Source organism: Nothobranchius furzeri, chromosome 2 (assembly GCF_043380555.1).
Source record: "Nothobranchius furzeri strain GRZ-AD chromosome 2, NfurGRZ-RIMD1, whole genome shotgun sequence".
In the NCBI taxonomy this organism is placed as follows: domain Eukaryota; kingdom Metazoa; phylum Chordata; class Actinopteri; order Cyprinodontiformes; family Nothobranchiidae; genus Nothobranchius; species Nothobranchius furzeri.
Genome location: NC_091742.1, coordinates 81,085,342 through 81,107,868, shown reverse-complemented (window position 1 = coordinate 81,107,868; position 22,527 = coordinate 81,085,342). Strand labels below are relative to the sequence as shown.

At 44.9% G+C, this 22,527-nt stretch overlaps 1 protein-coding gene and 1 pseudogene across 1 annotated transcript; one reads left to right on the top strand and one right to left on the bottom strand.

Moving 5' to 3' along the window:
• Positions 1-5,435: 5,435 nt before the first annotated feature.
• LOC139066399 (ras-related protein Rab-38-like) lies at positions 5,436-8,212 on the bottom strand (annotated as a pseudogene).
• Positions 8,213-18,062: 9,850 nt separating this feature from the next.
• On the top strand, positions 18,063-21,347 carry LOC129165411 (uncharacterized). The gene is made up of 2 exons (XM_054748572.2): positions 18,063-18,533; positions 18,755-21,347. Exon 2 carries the CDS (start codon positions 18,940-18,942, stop codon positions 20,416-20,418), a length of 1,479 nt encoding a protein of 492 aa, XP_054604547.2. The 5' UTR covers positions 18,063-18,533; positions 18,755-18,939; the 3' UTR covers positions 20,419-21,347.
• Positions 21,348-22,527: the final 1,180 nt, after the last annotated feature.

Sequence of the window (22,527 nt, the reverse complement as noted above, 5' to 3'; positions counted from 1 at the left end):
TATCTAGGGATGCTCCGATCAAGTTTTATGCTTCCAATCACGAATTCAAAGAATGTTGATTACTGATACCGATCACACAGCTTGGCCAAAAATTTCCTGTGAAGTTATGAGTTCTACAGATATGATCTGGGCATAAAGAAACAATAACATCCACTAAAATGGCCTATATTAATTAGAAAGAAAAGGAAACAATTTTTATATAGCTCCTCTCAAGATAAAAATCAGAGGCGCTTCACAAAAACAAAACATTTTAAATATAGAAAAGATTTTGAAAAAATTCTAAAAATTGTGATTAAAAATGTAAGGAAAGGGAATGCGAAAACGAAGAGGAAAGAGAAATCGGTGGATCCCGGGCAGAATAAGGAGGGTGATGGTCACATCAAAGCCAGCCTGAACTGGTGAGATTTCAGCTTCTTTTTAAAGGAGACCACTGAGTCCAATGATCTCAGGCTCAGGGGGAGAGAGTTCCTGAGCCTGGTGCTCTGCACAACCAGTAGGCTTTGGTCAATGGACCTCAGGGACCTGCTGGGGGTGTAGGGACTGAGAAGAGAGAAGATCACCAATGTATGATGGAGCTTGTCCATGTAAAGCCCTAAAACTAGAACCAGGATACTAAATTGAATTTAACTGGCAGCCAGACATGTTAGACAAAAACATATTTTTAAACATTTTTAAGAGATAAAAAGACTTGCAACACAATAATCGTGGTGGAGGAGTTTGAGTGCCCTAATGATCCTAGGAGCTATGTTGTCTGGGGCACTTAGTGCCCCTGGTAGGGTCTCCCATGACAAATTGGTCTTAGGTGAAGGGTGAGACAAAGAACAGTTCGAAGGATCTTTCATGGCGGTTAAAACAAAGAGTCGGAGTACCCGGCCCGGAGGGTTACCGGGGTCCCACCCTGGAGCCAGGCCTGGGGTTGGGACCCGTGAGCGAGCGCCTGGTGGCCGGGCTTTCGCCCATGGGGCCCGGCCGGGCCCAGCCCGAACCGGATACATGGGCTCGTCCAACTGTGGACCCACCACCCGCAGGAGGAACATGAAGGGTCCGGTGCAATGCGAATCGGGTGGCAGAGCAAGGCAGGAGCCTTGGCGGTCCAATCCCCGGACAAGAAAACTAGTTTTTGGGACATGGAACGTCACCTCGCTGGCGGGGAAGGAGCCGGAGCTTGTGGCAGAGGTTGAGCGGTACCGGCTAGATATAGTCGGACTCACCTCGACACATTGCATTGGCTCTGGAACCCGAGACCTGGAGAGGGGTTGGACACTCTACTTTGCTGGAGTTGCTCCGGGTGAGAGGCGGAGGGCTGGGGTTGGCTTTTTGTTAGCCCCGAGACTCTCTGCCTGTGTGTTGGGGTTTACCCCGGGGGACAAGAGGGTAGCTTCCTTGCGCCTTCGGGTCGGGGAACGGGTCCTGACTGTTGTTTGTGCTTATGGGCCAAATATCAGTTCAGAATACCCACCCTTTTTGGAGTCCCTGGGACGAGTGCTAGATAGTGCTCCATCAGGGGACTCCATTGTCCTGCTGGGGGACTTCAATGCTCACGTGGGCAATGACAGCTTGACCTGGAGGGGTGTGATTGGGAGGAACGGCCCACCTAATCTGAACTCGAGCGGTGTTTTGTTATTGGACTTCTGTGCAAGCCGCAGTTTGGCCATAACGAACACCATGTTCGAACATAAGGATGCCCACCGGTACACTTGGTACCAGGGCAGCCTAGGTCGCAGGTCGATGATAGATTTTGTAGTCGTATCATCTGACCTGCGGCCGTATGTTTTGGACACCCGAGTGAAGAGAGGGGCGGAGCTGTCAACTGATCACCACCTGGTGGTGAGTTGGATCAGATGGCAAGGGAACATGCCGCGTAGACCTGGCAGACCCAAACGCATAGTGAGGGTCTGCTGGGAACGCCTGGCAGAAGAACCTGTCAAGACGGTCTTCAACTCCCACCTCCGGCAGAGCTTTGACCACGTCCCGAGAGCAGTGGGGGACATTGAGTCCGAGTGGGCCTTGTTCCACTCTGCGATTGTCGAGGCGGCTGTTGCTAGCTGTGGTCGTAAGGTGGCCGGTGCCAGTCGTGGTGGCAACCCCCGTACCCGCTGGTGGACACCAGAGGTTCGGGGAGCCGTCAGGCTGAAGAAGGAGGCCTACAGGGCGTGGCTGGTCTGTGGGTCTCCGGAGGCAGCAGACAGGTACCGGATAGCCAAGCGGGGTGCAGCAGTGGCAGTTGCCGAGGCAAAATCTCGGGCGTGGGAGGAGTTTGGTGAGGCCATGGAGAAAGACTATCGATCGGCTCCAAAGAGGTTCTGGCAAACTGTCCGGCGCCTCAGGAGAGGAAGGCAGCAACTAGCTCACACTGTTTACAGTGGGGATGGGGAGCTGCTGACGTCAACTGAGGCTATAGTCGGACGGTGGAAGGAATACTTTGAGGAGCTCCTCAATCCCACCAATGCGCATTCCGAGGAGGAACCAGAGCTGGGAGGCCTGGGGATGGACTGTCCGATCTCGGGGGCAGAAGTTGCTGAGGTAGTCAAACAACTACACAGCGGCGGAGCCCCGGGGGCGGATGAGGTTCGTCCTGGGTATCTCAAGGCTATGGATGTTGTAGGGCTGTCATGGTTGACACGTCTCTACAACATTGCGTGGTCATCGGGGGCAGTTCCTAGGGAGTGGCAGACAGGGGTGGTGGTCCCCATCTTTAAGAAGGGTGACCTGAGGGAGTGTTCCAACTATAGGGGGATCACACTCCTCAGCCTCCCTGGAAAGGTCTACTCCAAGGTACTGGAGAGGAGGGTCCGATCGATAGTTGAATCTCAGATAGAGGAGGAGCAATGTGGTTTTCTTCCTGGCCGTGGAACTGTGGACCAGCTCTATACCCTTGCAAGGGTGATGGAGGGGGCATGGGAGTTTGCCCAACCAATCCACATGTGTTTTGTGGATTTGGAGAAGGCTTATGACCATGTCCCCAGGGGCACCCTGTGGGGGACGCTCCAGGAGTATGGGGTGGGTGGCTTTCTGTTAAGGGCCATTCAGTCCCTTTACCAGAGGAGCGTGAGTTTGGTCCGCATAGCCGGTAGTAAGTCGGACCTGTTCCCAGTGAGGGTTGGACTCCGCCAGGGCTGCCCTTTGTCACCGGTTCTGTTCATCACTTTTATGGACAGAATTTCTAGACGCAGCCGTGGTGTGGAGTGTGTCGAGTTTGGTGGCAGGAGAATCTCGTCTCTGCTTTTTGCGGATGATGTGGTCCTCCTAGCTTCATCCAGCTCTGACCTTCAGCTCTTGCTGGGTAGGTTCGCGGCCGAGTGTGAAGCGGCTGGGATGAGGATCAGCACCTCCAAATCTGAGACCATGGTTCTCGATCGGGAAAGGGTGGCTTGCCAACTCCGGGTCGGGGGAGAGGTCCTACCTCAAGTGGAGGAGTTTAAGTATCTCGGGGTCTTGTTCACGAGTGAGGGTAGGTGGGATCGGGAGATCGACAGGCGGATTGGTTCGGCGTCTGCAGTGATGCGGACGCTGAGCCGATCTGTCGTGGGGAAGAGGGAGCTGAGCCAGAAAGCCAGGTTGTCGATTTACCGGTCGATCTACGTCCCAATCCTCACCTATGGTCATGAGCTTTGGGTAATGACCGAAAGAACGAGATCGCGGATACAAGCGGCCGAAATGAGTTTGCTCCGTAGGGTGGCCGGGCTCAGCCTTAGAGATAGGGTGAGGAGCTCGGACATTCGGGAGGGACTCGGAGTAGAACCGCTGCTCCTCCGGATCGAAAGGAGCCAATTGAGGTGGTTTGGGCATCTGGTCAGGATGCCTCCTGGACGCCTCCCCGGGGAGGTGTTTCGGGCATGTCCTGCCGGCAGAAGGCCCCCGGGTCGACCCAGGACACGTTGGAGAGGTTACATCTCCAATCTGGTCCGGGAACGCCTTGGGGTCCTGCCGGAGGAGCTGGTGGACAAGGCCGGGGAGAGGACGGCCTGGAGCTCCCTAGTTGGGATGCTGCCCCCGCGACCCGGACCCGGATAAGCGGAGGAAGACGACGACGACGACGACGTTTCTGTATGTTCCCCAAATAAGTCAAGAAACTAAAGTCTTCTGATTAAACATTCAAAGGCCAGTCAGATTGATATTTCATATTTACATGGAATCATCACATCTTATTGATCAGTTCATATATATGTAGCCAATCCTCACTACGAGGGGAAATCCTGCTGTACTGCCTGATTGAAACGGAGCGCAGCGCCGCAGTGAAAGCGGATAACGGGACGGGGAAGCTAATTAGCATAAAAAGCCAGCATGAAATTATGGAAATGCCTCAAAGAAAATCAACACGATCCATTAGGTGTCCCAGTAGGCTTATATCTGAAGACAGTGACCATGAAGAAGGACAGATCTCCAGTGAACCAGAGTATGAATGTTTGTTCAGTCTTTATTTTTTATTTTTTTTATTTGAACAACCCTCAACTATTTGCTAATTGTAAGATTCAGCTTCATTCCAGCATTATTTATCTTTTTACAATAAATAATTATTTTTTTGCTAAAACAAAGTTTTTGGTATAGCAGTGCACGGTGTGCAAGAGAAGCACCCCATGGCAGTGTGAGGTGTGCAGAGTGGGACTCTGCCTGCAGCTGGAGAGAAACTGCTTCAAGGTCTACCACATCAAATAAAAACGTCTGAAAGTTTACAAAAATAAATGCTCCTAAAAACTGCTAAAAAAGATACCAAGGTTCAAACTTTTTAAGAATAGATGCAGTTCAAAGTTTAAATTGTTCATTCCAAATTGTTTGCCCAGTAATTTTGAAGTTCCTGTTCAGAAATAAATGTAAAAAATTCTAATCCATTTTTTGCTTTTTTCACTTTTAAGCTGATTTTTTAAAGGCTTTAATAGAAATAAATTCTAAATACAAATCATATACTGAAAGCTGAGGTTGCTCTGAAAAAAGGAGAAGAGTTACACACACTTTGCACTTTTTTAACACAATTTTACAGCCATAAGATTAAAAAATACCAGGCGGCCCTGTTATAATTATGGTCATAAGAGGGTTATTGAGACGGCGATGCACAAACAGGAAGTGATTGGTAGTCATTCCACTCCAATCCAGTTGGTGGCGGTAATGCACCAAATTGTTGTTTGCCAAGTGCCATAAGACCACAAATAAGAAGAAGAAGAAGAAGAGAGGCGCGAGCGTTCGTAACAAACTCAAAGCGATAGTCAAAACATTAAGCATGAAATGGAGTTATCCTAGTGGCTCCAATAAGAGAAAGAATTAGCTTGCTTCATAAAAGCTTTTATTTTCACTTCTGAAAGTGACGTCGATTTTCGATGTAAACATCAAAAAGAAGCAGAAAGGAAAGACTATGGAAAATGTTTAAAGGGAGGAAAACATAGACCAAAATGGAAAATAGAAAAAAAACTCAGGCTAAAGCACAGGAGCCCTGACAGGAAAAATAAAGCAGAGCAAATATTGAAAGCGCTCAAAGGGAGGGAAATACAGGAAAAAAGAGGAGGACTAATATAAAGGGAAAATAACTCATGTCAGAAGAGGGGAGAGTTTCGCAAATCCAGTTAAAGATAAGATTGTCGAGAATTTAGTGTAAGGGGCCCCATGTCTGTGTTCGCCTTGGGCCCCCAAATTGCTAAATCCGCCACTGATAATCAGATCCGTAATCTGTTTTTAGTCATTTCCTCGGTTTTGGGGTTTACTTGGGGGCATCCTGAACACCCACCCAGTGCCTTCTCCTTCTTGTCACAGTCGAAGCGAGGGAGAATAATAATGTCACTTCTGGCAGTGTCAATCGTTGATTTCTCCTCCTCTGCAGCTATGATGGTCTTCACCAAACACGTGATGGCGGCATCAACGTTTGTGTCGTCCTGGAGAAAAAGGTTTGTGAAGATGACAACAGAGGATCATTAGGGTTGTGACAGACAACTTTCAGCTACTTCTGAGGATAAAGATGATAATTAAAGACACAATAAAAAAGTTTTTCTCCTGATCAGCAGGATCTTTGTAGATTCTTTAATTTTCTCACAAATTATTACAGTCTAATAAAAGCATTATATATATATATATTTAGTAGAGTATTACAGCAGCTCAAGATTTATTAGGATGTCTATTATGATTTAAATAAACTTCTGAAAATCGTTTTTCTGGAGAAGTAAAAAAAAGAAGGCGGTCATTATAGAAATGAGATGTGGAGGGCACCCTCCTCTTCATGACAATAAAAGCTAAATTATTTAATTTTGATGGAAAAAATAAAATCAACAGAACTGTTTACATTTGCAAAGACAGCATCCAGTTCTTATTTATGGCAACTTGGGGGCAGTGTTTGACTCCAGGGTGTCACCTAAAAGGGTGTCCAGAAGTGAGTGCAAAAGATCTAATCTGATCCTATATTCTTTTATTTCATTTGAAAATAGAAAAAGTTAACCCTTTATTGAAAATAATTAAAAAAAATCCCCAAAACAAAGATGAATGCTATTATTCGTGCAATTTAAGATGACTTAGAGAAGTTGTCTCCAAGCTTTACTTCCTGGTTGCTCTGTGTTCTGACTCCTCTGGGTTCTGCAGAGGTTGAGCCATGACTGATGGTGTTTCTGTGTGTCTTCTCTATCGTGATAAGCCTCTACTGCTCTGATAACAAAGCAGATGTGCTCCAGATGGTTCTGTATGATAAGGTTGGGTGGTTCTTCTCTTTATTCAGAACTGCCTTTTAGATGGAATGCCTGAATCATCACAGAGCATTCTGTGTGTTTTATAGATGGATGCAGATATTCGCTACTGCACCTACTGGAGAGGGTCGCTGACACTTTTTAGTTTTTTGAGGTTTGGTTCTTTTTTCCCCTGATTTGAATGAAACCTGATCATTAAGTTGAACACTTTTAACCCTCCCACTGTCTTTATGGGTGACCCCGCGAGGAAAGATGACCATTGAGCAGGATTGATGGTTTATCCCTTGACGGGTGGCAGGGGTGACGTTGTGCTCACTCCTCACCCCTGCCACACAACCTCACCCCTGCCACATGGACCCAAGGGATAAACCATCAACCCTGCTCAGTAGTCAACTTTCCTCACGGGGTCACAGTGGGAGGGTTAAGCACAAACAAATGCCCAATTTGGTGTCTGAAAATAAAAGCTGCGTCTTGCCTTGGCAGAGGTTTCGAAGCAGCCAACAAACCCGTGCTCCTGGTAGAAGCTGTCCAGTTTGGGACACAAACCGTGACTACGCTGGTCACATTTGTTGGCCAACAGAACCGCTGGAACTGGCCTTCCATTGCTCAGGGTGACCTGGTGGAACAGCAGACTTGCTTGGAACTGCCACAGGTTGAGTCTAGTCTGCCCCCAAGTGGACACAACAGTCTACTGCAGCAAATTCACTTACCTTTGAATCCAGATCTCCTTTCTACTTGAGGACAGCCTGGAACGTGGACAGCTTCGTCATGTCGAGCTCCCACAGCTTCTCTGTAATACACCCGGGTCATGTTCCCGTAACGTTCCTGTCCTGTTGGACAAAAACAAGAAGTGTTTGTGTTTCTGTCGTCCATCCGTCCGACTGTCAGAAAACTGCAGTATTAGTCAGAAATGTGATCAAAGCCAACAGAAATTAGGTGCTTTATGAAAAAAACAAGTTAAACATTTTATAGCTCAAACACAACCCTGAAAAACCACTTGTTTGTTATGCTGAATGGTCTTTAAACACACCTAACACAAGAATTCCATCTGATCACACTTAGCTCGTGGTATACACAAGTGAGAAATGCAACTGTAACTAAAGTTCAGAGGTTATTGTTTAAAATGTCAAAACTTCTGTCTTTTGTGTTAAGGGAGCTGCAAAGGGGACAACATGAGACAATTTAACTATTATAAAGGGTAATGCAACCACAAAAATAGCCCACAAACTCACTCACTCATTTTCTATACCACTTAATCCTCATACGGGTCATGGAGAGCTGGTGCCTAACTCTGGCAAACAATCCACAAATTAAAGCAAAACAAGGAAAGTTGAATAATGACATGAGCTAGACTATGTAACAAACTGGCTAAAACAAACATAGAATAGCATGAAGCACAAACAGCTTAATCATTTAAAAATGCCCACAAACAAGAAAAGGACATTTATACACTATTAATAGAAAATGTAGTATAAATAGAGTTTCTGTGCAAATTTAGACCTCAAAACAACCGAAGAAAAAGTGACTAAATTAGTCTGAAAATTACCTTTACATTTACATCTTTTGGGGATTTTGCTTAACAATATCTAAATGATAAAGCAAAACAAAACATCTGCCAGCAGATGGAGACAAAACAAAGACAAGTTACAAACAGATTCTAAAAATACATTTTTCTGCTAAACAAACTAGCATAAAACATTTTTTCATGCCTCTTAACAACGTTCTAACATATTTTAGCTATAAATGTTTTGCTGTGATAAAAGAAAATACAACAACTTGTGGTTCTCTTGCATTTGTCTAAAAACCCTGCCAATAACATGGCTTTGTCTGAAGCATCTACGGTATTGGTTGTCGCTTTTGCCAAACCGCCGCACTTTCCTGGGTCCTCCGCTCATTATGAGCTTTTTTTTGCTGCAGCAGCAGCAGCAGAACACCACTGGTGTGAGAGGTTCTCTTGGCTCAACAATATCAGAGAAGGAGAAACAGCCAACTGCTACCACTTGAACTTTAGGACAAACTACCAGAGTCCAAAAAAAGAAAAACACTATTAGAAGTCACAGACAACAAAATATGTTTAGACCTAGGTAATGGCGACTGGTGTTTAGTGCTTTCTTGATTACTGTGGCAATGCTGGTTCCGGTATCTGCCGGACGCGACTCAGGGATGATGGGTTAAGTGTTCTGTGACCGTGTTTGTGTTTAAAAGCTAGATTTCCTTGCAGATTTGCTATTGCAGCTTTAATCTGAATGGTTTGTCAGCTTATAGCCATTTTCGATTTCCTATGAACAGAAACTTCTGATGATGATATGTTACAACCAGGGTTCGAAATTAACACCTGCCAACCCGCCAAATGTGGGTTAAAAATCGTTTTGGCGGGTACTGTTAAAATATTACTAGCCAGTTTGGCCGGTGATTCGGAGGCAACCAAGCAATTCATGTCAGAGACGCTCTGGGTCGTTTGCCCCCTCCTCCCCTCCTCGAAGACGAGTCACGACTGTGAGGGATTTATCTCCTCACTAATAGTTATTCTTCTTGTTTGTTTACTCCTGTATTTTTGTGTGTTTTAGGTCAAATATGCTTGGTAATCTATAAATTACTTTAAGTTAAGTTGATCTATTGGTGTTCATCACTCCCTCATTTGTTTAAGTGTTGCCATGGAAGCGCGCCCATAGGCAGCCATGATCAGTTCCTGGTGTGCTTAATCAGCTCTACTGAGGGAGAAACTAACTGACTGAAGAGAAGGGGGGGGGGGGGGGGGGGGGTTATCTTGTGTTTGTTTAAGTGTAGTTGTTCTTGTTTTTGTTCTTTTGAGTTAAGGTAGTAGGTAAATATGTAAATAGATTGTTTGACATATTTTGTTGAGGTGTTGAGATGTACTTTATTGATTGCAGGATTTCAAGCTAATTGTTTCCCCTGCCCATGTCATAATGGCTGGTTCCAAGTTAGCTTTAAAAAGGGTGGATTCGGTACTGTTGTGGTTGATTGCTAGCCTAGTGAACTAGACCAAATTCTTGCTTTGCAAAGTTTGGTCTACGTGGCTTTCCAGGCTAGTTGATTGCTTGTTAAGGGGAAACTGTACGACTTCCTCGCCGAGCAGATCTCACGAGTCGTGCTCACACTGCACGACCCAGTTCTCGCATGTGACCTGACTGCTCACACTGTATGAGTGGCATGAACTACCGCAGCTAAAAATTAGCCAGTAGATGTTGGAATTACAAACACGAAGAAGAAAACCCCGGAAGTAAAAACGAGGGAAAACCAGTTCGGTTCCGAGCAGAAAAGCGCTTGCTTGCTCGCTGTTAACCGCAATAATGCTCGTGAAAACAAGACGTTTGTCTTTGGCTCTTCTTGCCATCATGTGTGTCGATGAAAAGAAAAAGAGAAGACGAATGTGGACAAAGAAATGGCTGGGCAGACGTTGCCAGTATGGTTTGTCAAATCTACAGCGGGAGTTGGAGGTAAGATGTTTGAAATAATCTTTTCCTTATGTAACTACAATTGTATCTATTGACTTAAATTACATTTTGACCAGCTGATGGACTTTGGGGTGGTGGGTGGAGTGACAACCGCCATTTGTAATGCTGTTGCAATGATGTGTGAAATAGAACGATGATATGAAGGGGTTTCGGGACCTTCTCCGCATGTCTGTGGAAGAATTCAACGACCTTCTGGAAAGAGTGGCCCCTCAAATCATCACACACACCTGAGACACACACCTGAGGAAGGCGATCAGTCCTAGGGAGAGGCTCTCTGTGACACTGAGATTCCTTGCAACAGGCAAGAATATATACACACACACACATCCAAATCAAGTTTACACATTATGAAACACTTTCTTAATCTTTACAGGTGAGACCTTCAATTCCTTATCTTTCCAGTTCAGGATTGGGAGCACCACACTGAGCCGCATTGTGATGGAAACCTGTGCAGCCATAACTCTAGTATTACGTGACGATTACCTAAAGGTAATTTTTTCCCTGCCCTAAAACAGCGCATCCACCCATCACGCTGTGCAGAAGCAATTTATTCACCTGCTGATGTAAATCTGGTGTGTTTGATCAGTAAAAACTGTAAAACATGCTTGATAAGGACCCTCGAGTAACAGAGTGGCATGTGGCACATCACAGATTCATGCACATACAGTTGGAATGTAAAAATTGTTATTGAAGTGGGTTTACATTCTGAGGATTATGAACCTGTTGAGTGATAGTCAAATGTGATGCATTGCACCAGATTTAGCTAGAAGCTAATTTGCAAGTGCAGTCCTGATTAAACCTGAGACTAATATAATGTATCACCATGTACTTCTTCCACAGACACAATCAGCTGAGACTGAGTGGAAGGTCATCGCTAAAGACTTTGAAGACAAGTGGCATTTTCCACATTGCATAGGGGCCATAGATGGGAAACACATCTTCATTCAATCCCCTGCCAACAGTGGAAGCACGTTTTATAATTACAAGTCAAGGTTTTCCATCATACTTATGGCTGTAGTTGACGCAAATTATAGATTTGTATATGCAAGTGCAGGGACACAAGGAAGGGCATCTGATGCTGGAGTGTTTGCCCATTCTGATCTCAGAGAGGCTATGGACAAAGGCACTCTGAATGTCCCTCCTGATGCAACCCTGCTAGGCACTGACTCCACAATACCATATGTGCTCATTGGTGACGAAGCATATCCCCTTAGGCCAGATCTGATGAAACCATATCCATCACGAAACCTCAACCGTGATCAAAGGATTTTCAACTACAGGCTTTCCAGAGCACGCCGTGTTGTTGAGAACGCATTTGGAATTCTGGCCAATCGCTTTCGCGTTTTCAGAACCACAATTTGCCTGCATCCAGACAAAGTTGTTGCAATTGTTTTTGCAACACTTTGTCTCCACAACTTCCTCCGACAACAGAGATCAGATGCCTACACACCACCTGGCTATGTGGATTCTGAAGATGCAAACCATCAGCTGGTCAGTGGCACATGGCTAAGTGAGGGAGCCCTTCAGTCAGTTTCGGCAAGCAGAGCTAGGAACCCCTCAGTGGATGCTAAGAAACAACGTGATGTGTTAGCCCCAGGGGCCTCGGACTGGGGGGGGGGGGGGGGGGGGGGGGGAGGGGTACTGTTTACCCAGGGCCCACTGCAGGGAGGGGCCCTGAGACAGCTTTGAATAAAAATGTTTTAGTGTTGTTGTTTTTCCCCCCAACTTACTTAATGTCTTAATAAACTTCCCTTTACCTGGATAAAGAGGTTAAGAAACAGAATTTCGCCTTAAAATAATAACTGAATAATCTCTGAGGCATCTATCACCCCTTAAAAATGTGCAAAGTGGTTTAGTCCACACCAGCGGCCAGGGGTTGCACGGCCGCATGTACAGCTATGAGATATCGCAGATGCCGACAGCCAGAGCTGGAGGCAGGAGAGTCAGTCATGTCTTTTCCCAAGAAAGGGAAATCTGGCTTCCAGAAAAGAAAATAAAAGAAAAGAAGGAGAAGGAGGAAAAGTTTTTGAACAGAAGCAAGTAGAAGGATGGTGAGCAGCAGTAGCAGAACACAGTTTTAGCTGATAATAGCTAGCTCTCAGAAGCTGCATTCATGTTAGGTGTTCAGTGTTAAACGCCTTTAGTTTGACCGTCAAGATCAAATATAAATTAATTAGTGTTATCAGTGAAAACACTAATTAATATATATATATATATATTAGTCAGAATTATTATCGCGGGCGGCCGCCGCCAATTAATTCGCGGACCTCGCAGTAAAAACAGGTTCACTCTGTGTGGCTATTTCAGCTCCTTCCCAGTCATGGACCAGGACAAACTTGGTATCGATGGATTCGTGGTAATCTCAGGAATGTGAAGCTGCCACTGTTGTTCGTATAGCATGATGACACTGGTGTTAGAGGATTGTTATTGACTTGGTTAGATATTTTAAGCCTATTTTAAATTTCTTTATATTTGATCTTGAAAACGGACAATCTTATAATTTGGCTGATAATGCAGGGATTATAAAATTTAGAGTACATTACATTCACAGAGAGAACCTGGTTTATTTCATGTCATATGTATTTAATATATCAATACATATCAGCAAAGCTTAACATCATGAACCATGACGGACATGACTGAAGAGCAGATGAAGATATCATGCCAGGCACTGATGAGAAAATATTACAAGGATCTCACAGCTGAATTTGAGAATGAGATGCTACACCTGAGAACAATATATGATGCCACATTTCCACACATTCGGTCTCCTCTTGAGCTGCTTAATGCTATACAGCAGGGATTCCCAAAATGTGGTGCACGCACCCCTGGGGGTGCGCGAGCTGCCGCTAGGGGGTGCAGGAGGTGAAAAGTGTAATGGCTGCGGAGCTCAGAGAAGTCTGTCAAATGTCACCATTAGCGTAGCCAGAAACTCATTTGTGGGTGGACCTAAGAAAAAGTAAGTGGGCACAATAAATGTAATTGAAAACAAGTATATTTTTGCGCGTGTGTCCTCCACATGTGCCCTAGCTTCATAATAACAATGCGCAGAGCTTCAGCACTCTGACCTGCGCACGCCGATATGTTCCGTATTTGATCATTTTTAACGGTGTTGGAGAAATCTGAAGGTGGTGAGTCATTCTGGCAGATTGTAATTTACACCCTGTCTCATGCAGGCGTTCTGACATTGTAAACCTCACACACAGAACATTGTGGATGTAACTAAATAACAAGAAATGATTCCCATTCAGGCTATTGACAGCGCGCTGAAGATCTGAAGTTCTGAGTGCGTCTGTCAGAGGTCAGACGCGTTCCAGCTGAACCACGGCTCACGGGTGCACATGTGAGCACATCTGGGCTGGGCAGAAGTAATTTTACAACATTGGTTTAAATAGCGCCAATAACGAGACGCGGTGACTTGAGCGGCTGTGCCGCACGCGCGTGCGCGCGCGCACACACACAGATTCAATAAGCGCGCACGCTGCTTTAACTCCGGCGCGCCGTCAGACTGAAGGCAGAAATGAACGCTGCCTCCACCGTGATAAAAACTTTTAAGAGGTTATTTTTCATTCAAGGTCAAATTAAGATATTAGCTTCTGGGATGAGTCGGGTCCGCTCCAGCCAGTGACTCCTCATGAACCTGACCACAAGTCCTGTTACTGCAGCATGTGTTATTCCAGTCAGCGTGGCAGCGGATCGCAGATTCAGCCACACTATAAAACAGCAATAAGTCGGTCTGAGGTAAAAGTGAACCTCATGGCTATATCTTGTCCCCTATTGACATTTGATTACGCACAAGTAGGTGATCAGCTCAGGTTTAAGCAGAGCAGAAGGAAGGAGAGCGCTCTGGCCGCACAGGTTAAACGTTCCTACTTTAAGAAAACCGTTAAATTGCATTGTTTATGTGCTACCTGGGCACTCTAAATAATTATTTAAAATCAAATCAAAGGAAATTGTATTGGTATCGAATGTTTATTAATTACTATTTAAAAAATGAAAGTGATGGGGAATTTTTTTTAACCCTGTCTGTTTAGCTTGACATCTGATATATATATATAGAGCCATGCCCTGATGTGGGGGGAGGGGGGGGTGCGTGGACATGGTCGGGACATAGAAGGGGGTGCGCGGCTAAATACGTTTGGGAACCACTGCTATACAGGATGCAATTACAGAGCATTTTTGGAGAAGTTTGTATTGGACTGAGGATATTTTGCACACTACCTGTGACTGTTGCTGGGGGTGAACAGGCTTTTAGCAAACTGAAACTGGTGAAAAATTATTTGAGATCAACAATGTCCCAGGATAGACTGAACAGCCTAGCTCTTCTGTCAATTGAAAGCCAATTAGCCAAAGGATTGGACTTTAAAGATCTCATAAGTGATTTTGCTAACATGAAGACCCGTCAGTGGGCATTTACTGGAAAATAATTTCCAGGATTTTTGTTTGAACACGTTGTTGGCAAATAAAAATAATTATATGTGAAGTCTGGGCATTTCACTTTTATTATGCTGGCATTTGTATTTGCTCAATATAGAGGTTAAACTAAGATCATATTTATTATCTTGTCTTATAGCATGACAAAAAATGTTTAAGAGAGATATTAAGTAATTGAGCATGGGGGCCCACCTAGAAGACTTGTACCTAGGGCCCAGAATTTGGTGCTACGCCCCTGGTTAGCCCAGTACTTTGTCTCACCTGCAGGAAGAATTTCCTGGCAGGAAAACATGGTGTAGCTTCATATGCGTTAAACTTCTGTAAATAAAGCGAGAGCATTGGTTCCACTCAGTCATTAGCTCAGATGGTGTTCCTGTCTGGCTGTTAACTTTCTCTGAACAAGAACAAGACATTGATTATGTGTACGGAACTGCATTTAAAGGCTGATTTCAACTCTTAGGGTGGATTCTTTTGAAAATTCATAATGTGTGGGAGTGGAGTGATGCATTTTCTTATGTTTGTAACATTTGTGAACAATAGAGCTCCGGGAGTTGACGTCACTTCTCCCGGCATGCAACAGTTCAAATCGAAACGGCGCCATTTGGCACAAGAGCATCTGGCTGCAGACATCAGCTGGCGTCTTTGCCGTGACAGGAAATGACGTACCCGGAAAAACAAGACATCGGGTCATTACCTTCGCCGGAAGTCATTACCTTTGCCGGAAGTAGTTCGGATTTGTCGAGAAAAACCATACTGTGTCTTTTCTCTTCGAAATGCACATATTTAAGAGAAAAATTACACGGTGGGTCATTACCCTGACCAGAAGTCATTACTTTCACTGGAAGTAGTTTTTTTAAAACAAAACTTACCGGAAAAAGCTTTTTATTTCGGATTTTGTTTTCTCTTTAGATCTGGACTGGCAAACTTAAATAACGTTGTTACCTACATTGCATGACAATTGAATATTAAATCCCTTTGTCCTTCAGACAGGGAATTTTTATGACAGTAGCACATACATGTGTGTGTGTATATATATATATATATATATATATATATATATATATATATATATATATATATTGTACATATATATATACATATACGTATATATATGTACAATATATACATATATGTATATATATTGTACATATATATACATATATGTATATATACACACAACAATAAAAGGCTGTCAAGTGAATTAAAAAAACATATATGGAAAAAATGAGAACACATTAAACTAAGACTTTTCAAAATGTGCAAACAAAATACTACTTGCTAAATATTCAGTTTTATTGTTAAGCCCAAGATGAACTTTTGACCTACACCAGTTGCTAAAGTACAGGACTCCCAGAAGCAGTGAAAAACATTTCAGCAACACTCCTCTCTCACCAGCAACAAAAATTAGTTACTAAATATCCAAAACACTGTCCTATTGTGTATCACAGCAGCTCATTGCAACAGAATTTAACTACTACAGCTGATAACTATTTAGCTAGTTGGTATTTATTTTGAGTAAAAGACAATAAAACCAAAGAAACACTTAATTTCACAACCATTTTATTTTGGGTACAAATGAATTTGCTGAAGCATGGCTTTCTTAGCTGCATATCGATTCATCCCCTCCCATTTTTCCAACACTTTTATTGTTACCTGAAAAACATGCAGGATTACTTCATCGTCGTCGTCTTCCTCCGCTTATCCGGGTCCGGGTCGCGGGGGCAGCATCCCAACTAGGGAGCTCCAGACCGTCCTCTCCCCGGCCACCTCCACCAGCTCCTCCGGCAGGACCCCAAGGCGTTCCCGGACCAGATTGGAGATGTAACCTCTCCAACGTGTCCTGGGTCGACCCGGGGGCCTCCTGCCGGCAGGACCTGCCCGAAACACCTCCCCAGGGAGGCGTCCAGGAGGCATCCTGACCAGATGCCCAAACCACCTCAACTGACTCCTTTCGATCCGGAGGAGCAGCGGTTCTACTCCGAGTCCCTCCCGAATGTCCGAGCTCCTCACCCTATCTCTAAGGCTGAGCCTGGCCACCCTACGGAGGAAACTTATTTTGGCCGCTTGTATCCGCGATCTCGTTCTTTCGGTCTTTACCCAAAGCTCATGACCATAGGTGAGGATTGGGACATAGATCGACCGGTAAATCGAGAGCCTGGCTTTGTGGCTCAGCTCCCTCTTCACCACGACAGATCGGCTCAGCGCCCGCATCACTGCAGACGCTGAACCAATCCGCCTGTCGATCTCCCGATCCCTCCTACTCTCACTTGTGAACAAGACCCCGAGATACTTAAACTCCTCCACTTGAGGTAGGACCTCTCCCCCGATCCGGAGTTGGCAAGCCACCCTTTTCCAGTCGAGAACCATGGTCTCAGATTTGGAGGTGCTGATCCTCATCCCAGCCACTTCACACCCAGCCGCAAACCTACCCAGCAAGAGCTGAAGGGAGCAAGAGCTGAAGGTCAGAGCTGGATGAAGCTAGGAGGACCACATCATCCGCAAAAAGCAGAGAAGAGATTCTCCTGCCACCAAACTCTGTTAAGGATTACTTCATACACTGTCAAATGTTTTCGAAAAGTAACTTTTATACCAATCACTGCTGAAGACAGCGTTGTACCTCTGGAACAAGGACATCAAACACCAAGTCCAGAAACTGGAACTCTCCCTTCTTTATTAGTTTATCTATTCCAGAGCATGAACCAATCCGCTCTGTCAGGTCGTCAACCTATAAAACACGTTAACATAAAAATGAACAAAACATTCCTCTCAGCTTTAGATAACGGACCCATGTGGTCCACTGGCCACGCATCGAGATAAATAAATGTGATGCAGCCTATTGTAAGTCAGTATACATTTACCTGTGCATCAGCAAAGTGGAACATCAGTGGCTTTAGTCTTTGCTTTAATTTAAGCGAGACACCTGGATTGTGCCACAGATGCATGCGGCCAGACTTCACTCCACCGCTGCAGAGATCCTTATACAAAGTCTGAGTAAAGACAAGTTAAAAATAAGCAACATTACCACAGAAAACAAGGGATTGCATTATCCTATGTCCAATTTTAGAGTCTTAATTTATTATAACTAAACATTACCTTGATTTCACCATCTGAAATCACTGCTTGGGTTCCACTTTTCAAAGCCTCGATTGTCCTGTAATTTAGATAAAAATACATATTAGTAAATGAAGAATACAAGCACATGTAAGGAGTTTTGTCAGTGTCACTTGAAGTCCGATATTCATTTTAGATCTATATTCAAGGCCTCTAACTCCTGAATGATTTGCAGCTAAATGTGCTTAAATCCGGTAATATTAACATAAACCATACCCGATCAAAGCAGTCAGTGGACAAAAATATCTATTTTTTATAAGGTTAGGATTATTCGGAAACAGAATCAGAAGGAGGGCGGCATTAATTAGAGAAGCGGCTACTATTTCAACGTTATGGGCCATTCCCATCTGTACCGGGTTGGCCCGGGCCGGGTAGCCCCAGTCGGCCCCAGCCTGGCCCGGTTGATTCCACACATCCTTGCCTTAAGCCCATGTGGGCTGATTCTACCCACCAATCAGAGGCTTGCTCTAATGGAAGGTGTGAATTTGCTGTCAGCAGTGGGTGTGTTGGCCCTGGTTGGCCTGAAGTAGACCCCCTCGAGAAGAGGGCTGAGAATGAGCCTTGGTTGGCCCGGAAAAATACCAGGCCACCCAGATATGTAAACAACCTACGCTAACCGGCCTGGGCCGACCCAGTACAGGTGGGAATGGCCCATGAGTGTACTTGTATTGGAACCAGTTTAGGTTCATGTTTTCTTCCTGGCCAGTAGGGGGCGCAGGTTTGAACAGTTGCTATGTTGAGCCAGTGTGTAGAAGAAGTGTGTCAGTAAGTTTCCCATATGCAAGAAGCAAAAACATCTGTTCAGCAATCTGAAGCCATCCGCTCTATTTCATCTCTTTGAATGGAAATATGAGTGAGTTTTTCTCTGTATATTAAGTTTACACAGGATTTAAGATATTATTGGGAATGAGTTGAGTTACTTAGCATGTTTTATAGATTGAGGATCTGATAGGAAGCAATGTTAACATGCTGTTGAGATGAATCCTTTAGTGCACATATGCTAAGGATGTTTGTTTAAATTGATCATCTGTGTTGTACACTAAGATTATTTTTCTGTATTTTGTATCATTTCAGTTTCACACTTTGTTGCACTAAATTCCGTCCAAATACAACACGTGCCTGTTCATTGGAGGAGAGCGATGCAAGAAAGAGTTTAGCTGGCTGTGAATCTCAATATAGGACACGGGGTCACATTGGGTGCAACAGTACAGTGAAATCATACCATTCGGCGAGGGATTCGAGTGGTGTTCTATTTAGCTATGGAGAAAGGAGACTCAGAAGGTCAAAATGAGGAAACACAGTCAAATCATTCCAGAAGGTCTTCAAAATCCTCAGGAAGACTGACTGTTAGATCATCAGCAGCATGTTCAAGCCGGTCATCAGCCTCGAGCCGAGCCAGCATGGCAGTGGCGCGGGCACAAGCAGAAGCACAGGCAGCCAAGGCCAGGTTAGCCTACGCTGAAAAGGAGATGAGCATTAAAGTAGAAAAGGCTCGTCTAGAAGCAACTCTCGATGTGATAAACCTGCAAAAGGAAGCTGATGCAGCCATGGCCAAAGCTGAGGTAATGGAGTCAGCAGTGGCTCAATTTGACAAAGCAGATTCAAAGGAAGAGCTGTCATTTTTACCTTTACAAGCAACCACAGAACAAAAGGTGAGTGAGTACATCAACAAAAACAATTACACCGATCTGGCTCAAGGAAACGCATCGCAACATGATGACAGAAAACATCAGACTGAACAATCCAATCAACCATTAATCTACTCACCTCTTTGCCCCAAACATGAACCAGTGCAATGCCGATTTGTACCACAAGATGGTGCTGAGGGACCAACACAAAGTGGTACAATTCTACAAATTCCACAGCAGGGATTATTCCCAAAATATAACGCTGACAGCACAAGTGACCTTGCTAGATTTTTAGCCAAAAGTCAACTAGTAACTGGAGGACTGGAAAAATTTGATGATAAACCAGAAAGTTACCTTAGTTGGAAAACTACATTCCAGAGCACCATAACAGAACTTGGTCTTACAGCCAGTGGGGAAATGAACCTTCTCATTAAGTGGCTGGGCCCAGAGTCTTCTGAACATGCCAAGAGACTGAAAGCAGTTAACATAAAGTATCCACTTGTCGGTCTCAACATGATATGGTCGAGACTAGAAGAATGTTATGGCTCACCAGAAGCAATAGAGAACTCGTTGTTTACCAGAATACAAAACTTTCCAAAACTCTCCAGTAAAGAACCACACAAGCTTCGTGACCTGTCAGATTTATTGTGCGAACTCCAAGCTGCAAAGCTGGATGGTTATTTGCCTGGGTTAAATTACCTTGACACAGCCAGGGGAGTTCATCCAATTGTGGAGAAGCTGCCCTTCCATCTTCAAGAAAAGTGGACAATGTCAGGGTCAAAGTTTAAGGAAGACCACAACGTAAGCTTCCCCCCATTCTCATTTTTTGTTGAATTTGTGAAAGGTCAAGCTAAGGCAAGAAACGACCCTAGTTTCACCACGACCTTCAACTCATCTCTCTCTTACGTCAATCAGATGTCAAGCCACAGGAAAGACAAATCAGCAAACCACTATAACCAAAGGTCAGCAGTTACAGTACACAAGGTGGACATATCATCAGAGGATAAAGAAGCAGAGGACGACAAAAAACAATGTCCCATCAGGGGTGGACCGTTAAAGCGCCCGAGCGCCAATGGCGCTAAATTTTCTCGTCGGGCGGTAAATACTTGACGACTTACCGCCCGGGTGGCGCCCAAGCCTTATTTGTCATTTACACACTGGCTTTCACCTACATCATGGCCCCGCCCTGTAGGAAGCCGCCGTTTTCGTTTCGCGCGCGTGAACCTGCGCGCCTCTAGCCACGTTCTGCACTTGTACGATTCGTGCACGTACTGCACATTCTAGTTATAGTCACGTGAACTATAAGTTCACTATTAAAGACGAAGTGGAACCACGCTAGAAACACACAAGCACGCAGGAAGATCGCGCCACCACAGGGATGGGATTTCTTGATGAAATCTCCGGCAAAACGCTTTAAAACTGGTGAGGAGAAGCGAGACAGTTCGAAACGGTATGAAGCAGAGAAGCGTGTGCGTAGGTGGAATGATTCTTGGCGGTTTAAAGAAGAAGGGAGGCGCAGAGAATGGCCGTGTTCGAGTTGAGCAGCGCATCGCCTGGAAAACAGGCGAGAGAAGACGGAAGCAGCGGGGGGAGTGGCTGAAAGCCGGCGTTTCGCCGGGGACACACCGGCCGCGGAAGCGCCCGAAGCGCCGAGAAGCGAATTGCTCACGAAATTCGGCCGCTGCTCGCCGCTCCTCAGTTCAGATCAGACGCGCCCCATTTGAGGCGCGCCTCGGCTCAGCTGTAGTTTTTCTTTTAACTACTTGTCCTCCATTTCCTCAGCTCTTTTCCTCTACGTGTGTGTGTGTGTGTGTGTGTGTGTGTGTGTGTGTGTGTGTGTGTGTGTGTGTGTGTGTGTGTGTGTGTGTGTGTGTGTGTGTGTGTGTGAGAGAGAGAGAGAGAGAGAGAGAGAGAGAGAGAGAGAGAGAGAGAGAGAGAGAGAGAGAGAGAGAGAGAGAGAGAGAGAGAGAGAGAGAGAGAGAGAGAGAGAGAGAGAGAGAGAGAGAGAGAGAGAGAGAGAGAGAGAGAGAGAGAGAGAGAGAGAGAGAAATCGCAATGAGCACCGGCAGCCTCATCACCAGTGGATCCCTCCACAGTTCTTCAGGTGGAAGCAATTGGACTAATCGTTTTCTCTGGATCTGGAAAGGATAAAAGGCTGGAGGAACTTTCATTCTGGGAGCTACTTGTAACCAAGTAGACTCCCTGTGGGCTGGTTTCAGGGTTTTAGAAGTTCAAACATCTTGAAAGAAAATAATTCCTCAGCTTTTATTAAGTCTCTCTCTGGGTGTAGTAATTTCTCTTGATAAAAGAACTACAGTGGCCTCTGTTATAGTTTGAGAGTCTTTTGTGGTTAAGTCGCTGAATGATTATGTAGAAGGTGAAAGCTTCTTTAGGTTTTGGAAATAACCCTGAGTCTTTTGGTTAATCCATCCCACATCTTTCTTTCTTTTGTACCATCCTGTTGGACACTGAATGGTTTTCTTTTGGTGCTGCCAGTTAAAATATCTGAGCCTTAGTCTCCTGCTTTATTGTATATGAACATTGGACTCTCTGAGTTTTATGGGCTGTGTAACGAAATAGAGTGATGTAACTATCTAGAGTTGTATTTTAATACACTGTAAGTAGATCACTTGTTATAATCAGAAGATGGGCTGTTTTTATCATCAGGGAGTTTAATTAAACACTCTGTATTGACTTTGAGACAAAAAGAGAGAGAGAGTTGGGATCGTTTGAGAATCTTTAATTTCTTAATTATAAATTCTTAACAATCTACCAGGACTAACTCTGTGATGGATGAAAATGGATTTGGATGTTGTGTTGGTGCGTGTGTGTGTGTGTGTGTGTGGTTGGTTCAGACTCCTTAGGCTGACGTCATTGAATCTGGTAGTCTTTGTTATGACTAGATATCACGAGGCTTATAAAGTGATGACATGAGCTGCTATTTTGCTGTGTACGTACCCAGTGGGGGGCCTCCCAGGTAGATCAGGAAATGCCAGGTCCAAGAACCTCGGATGTGTACTGGAGCTGTCGAAGCAGCGGTCGCAGCACGTCAAAGCCCGTCTTAAGGGTCGACCCCGGTACCAATCGGCAGCGTCAGCAGGTGTTCTTATTTTGAAAGGATGTCGTCTGGTTGTTAAACGACGAAAATCTCCAACTTCACAGTTCTTAGTTTAAAGAAGAAAACACATCTGGCCAGGCTGTGCTTCTCTTTGGGATGAC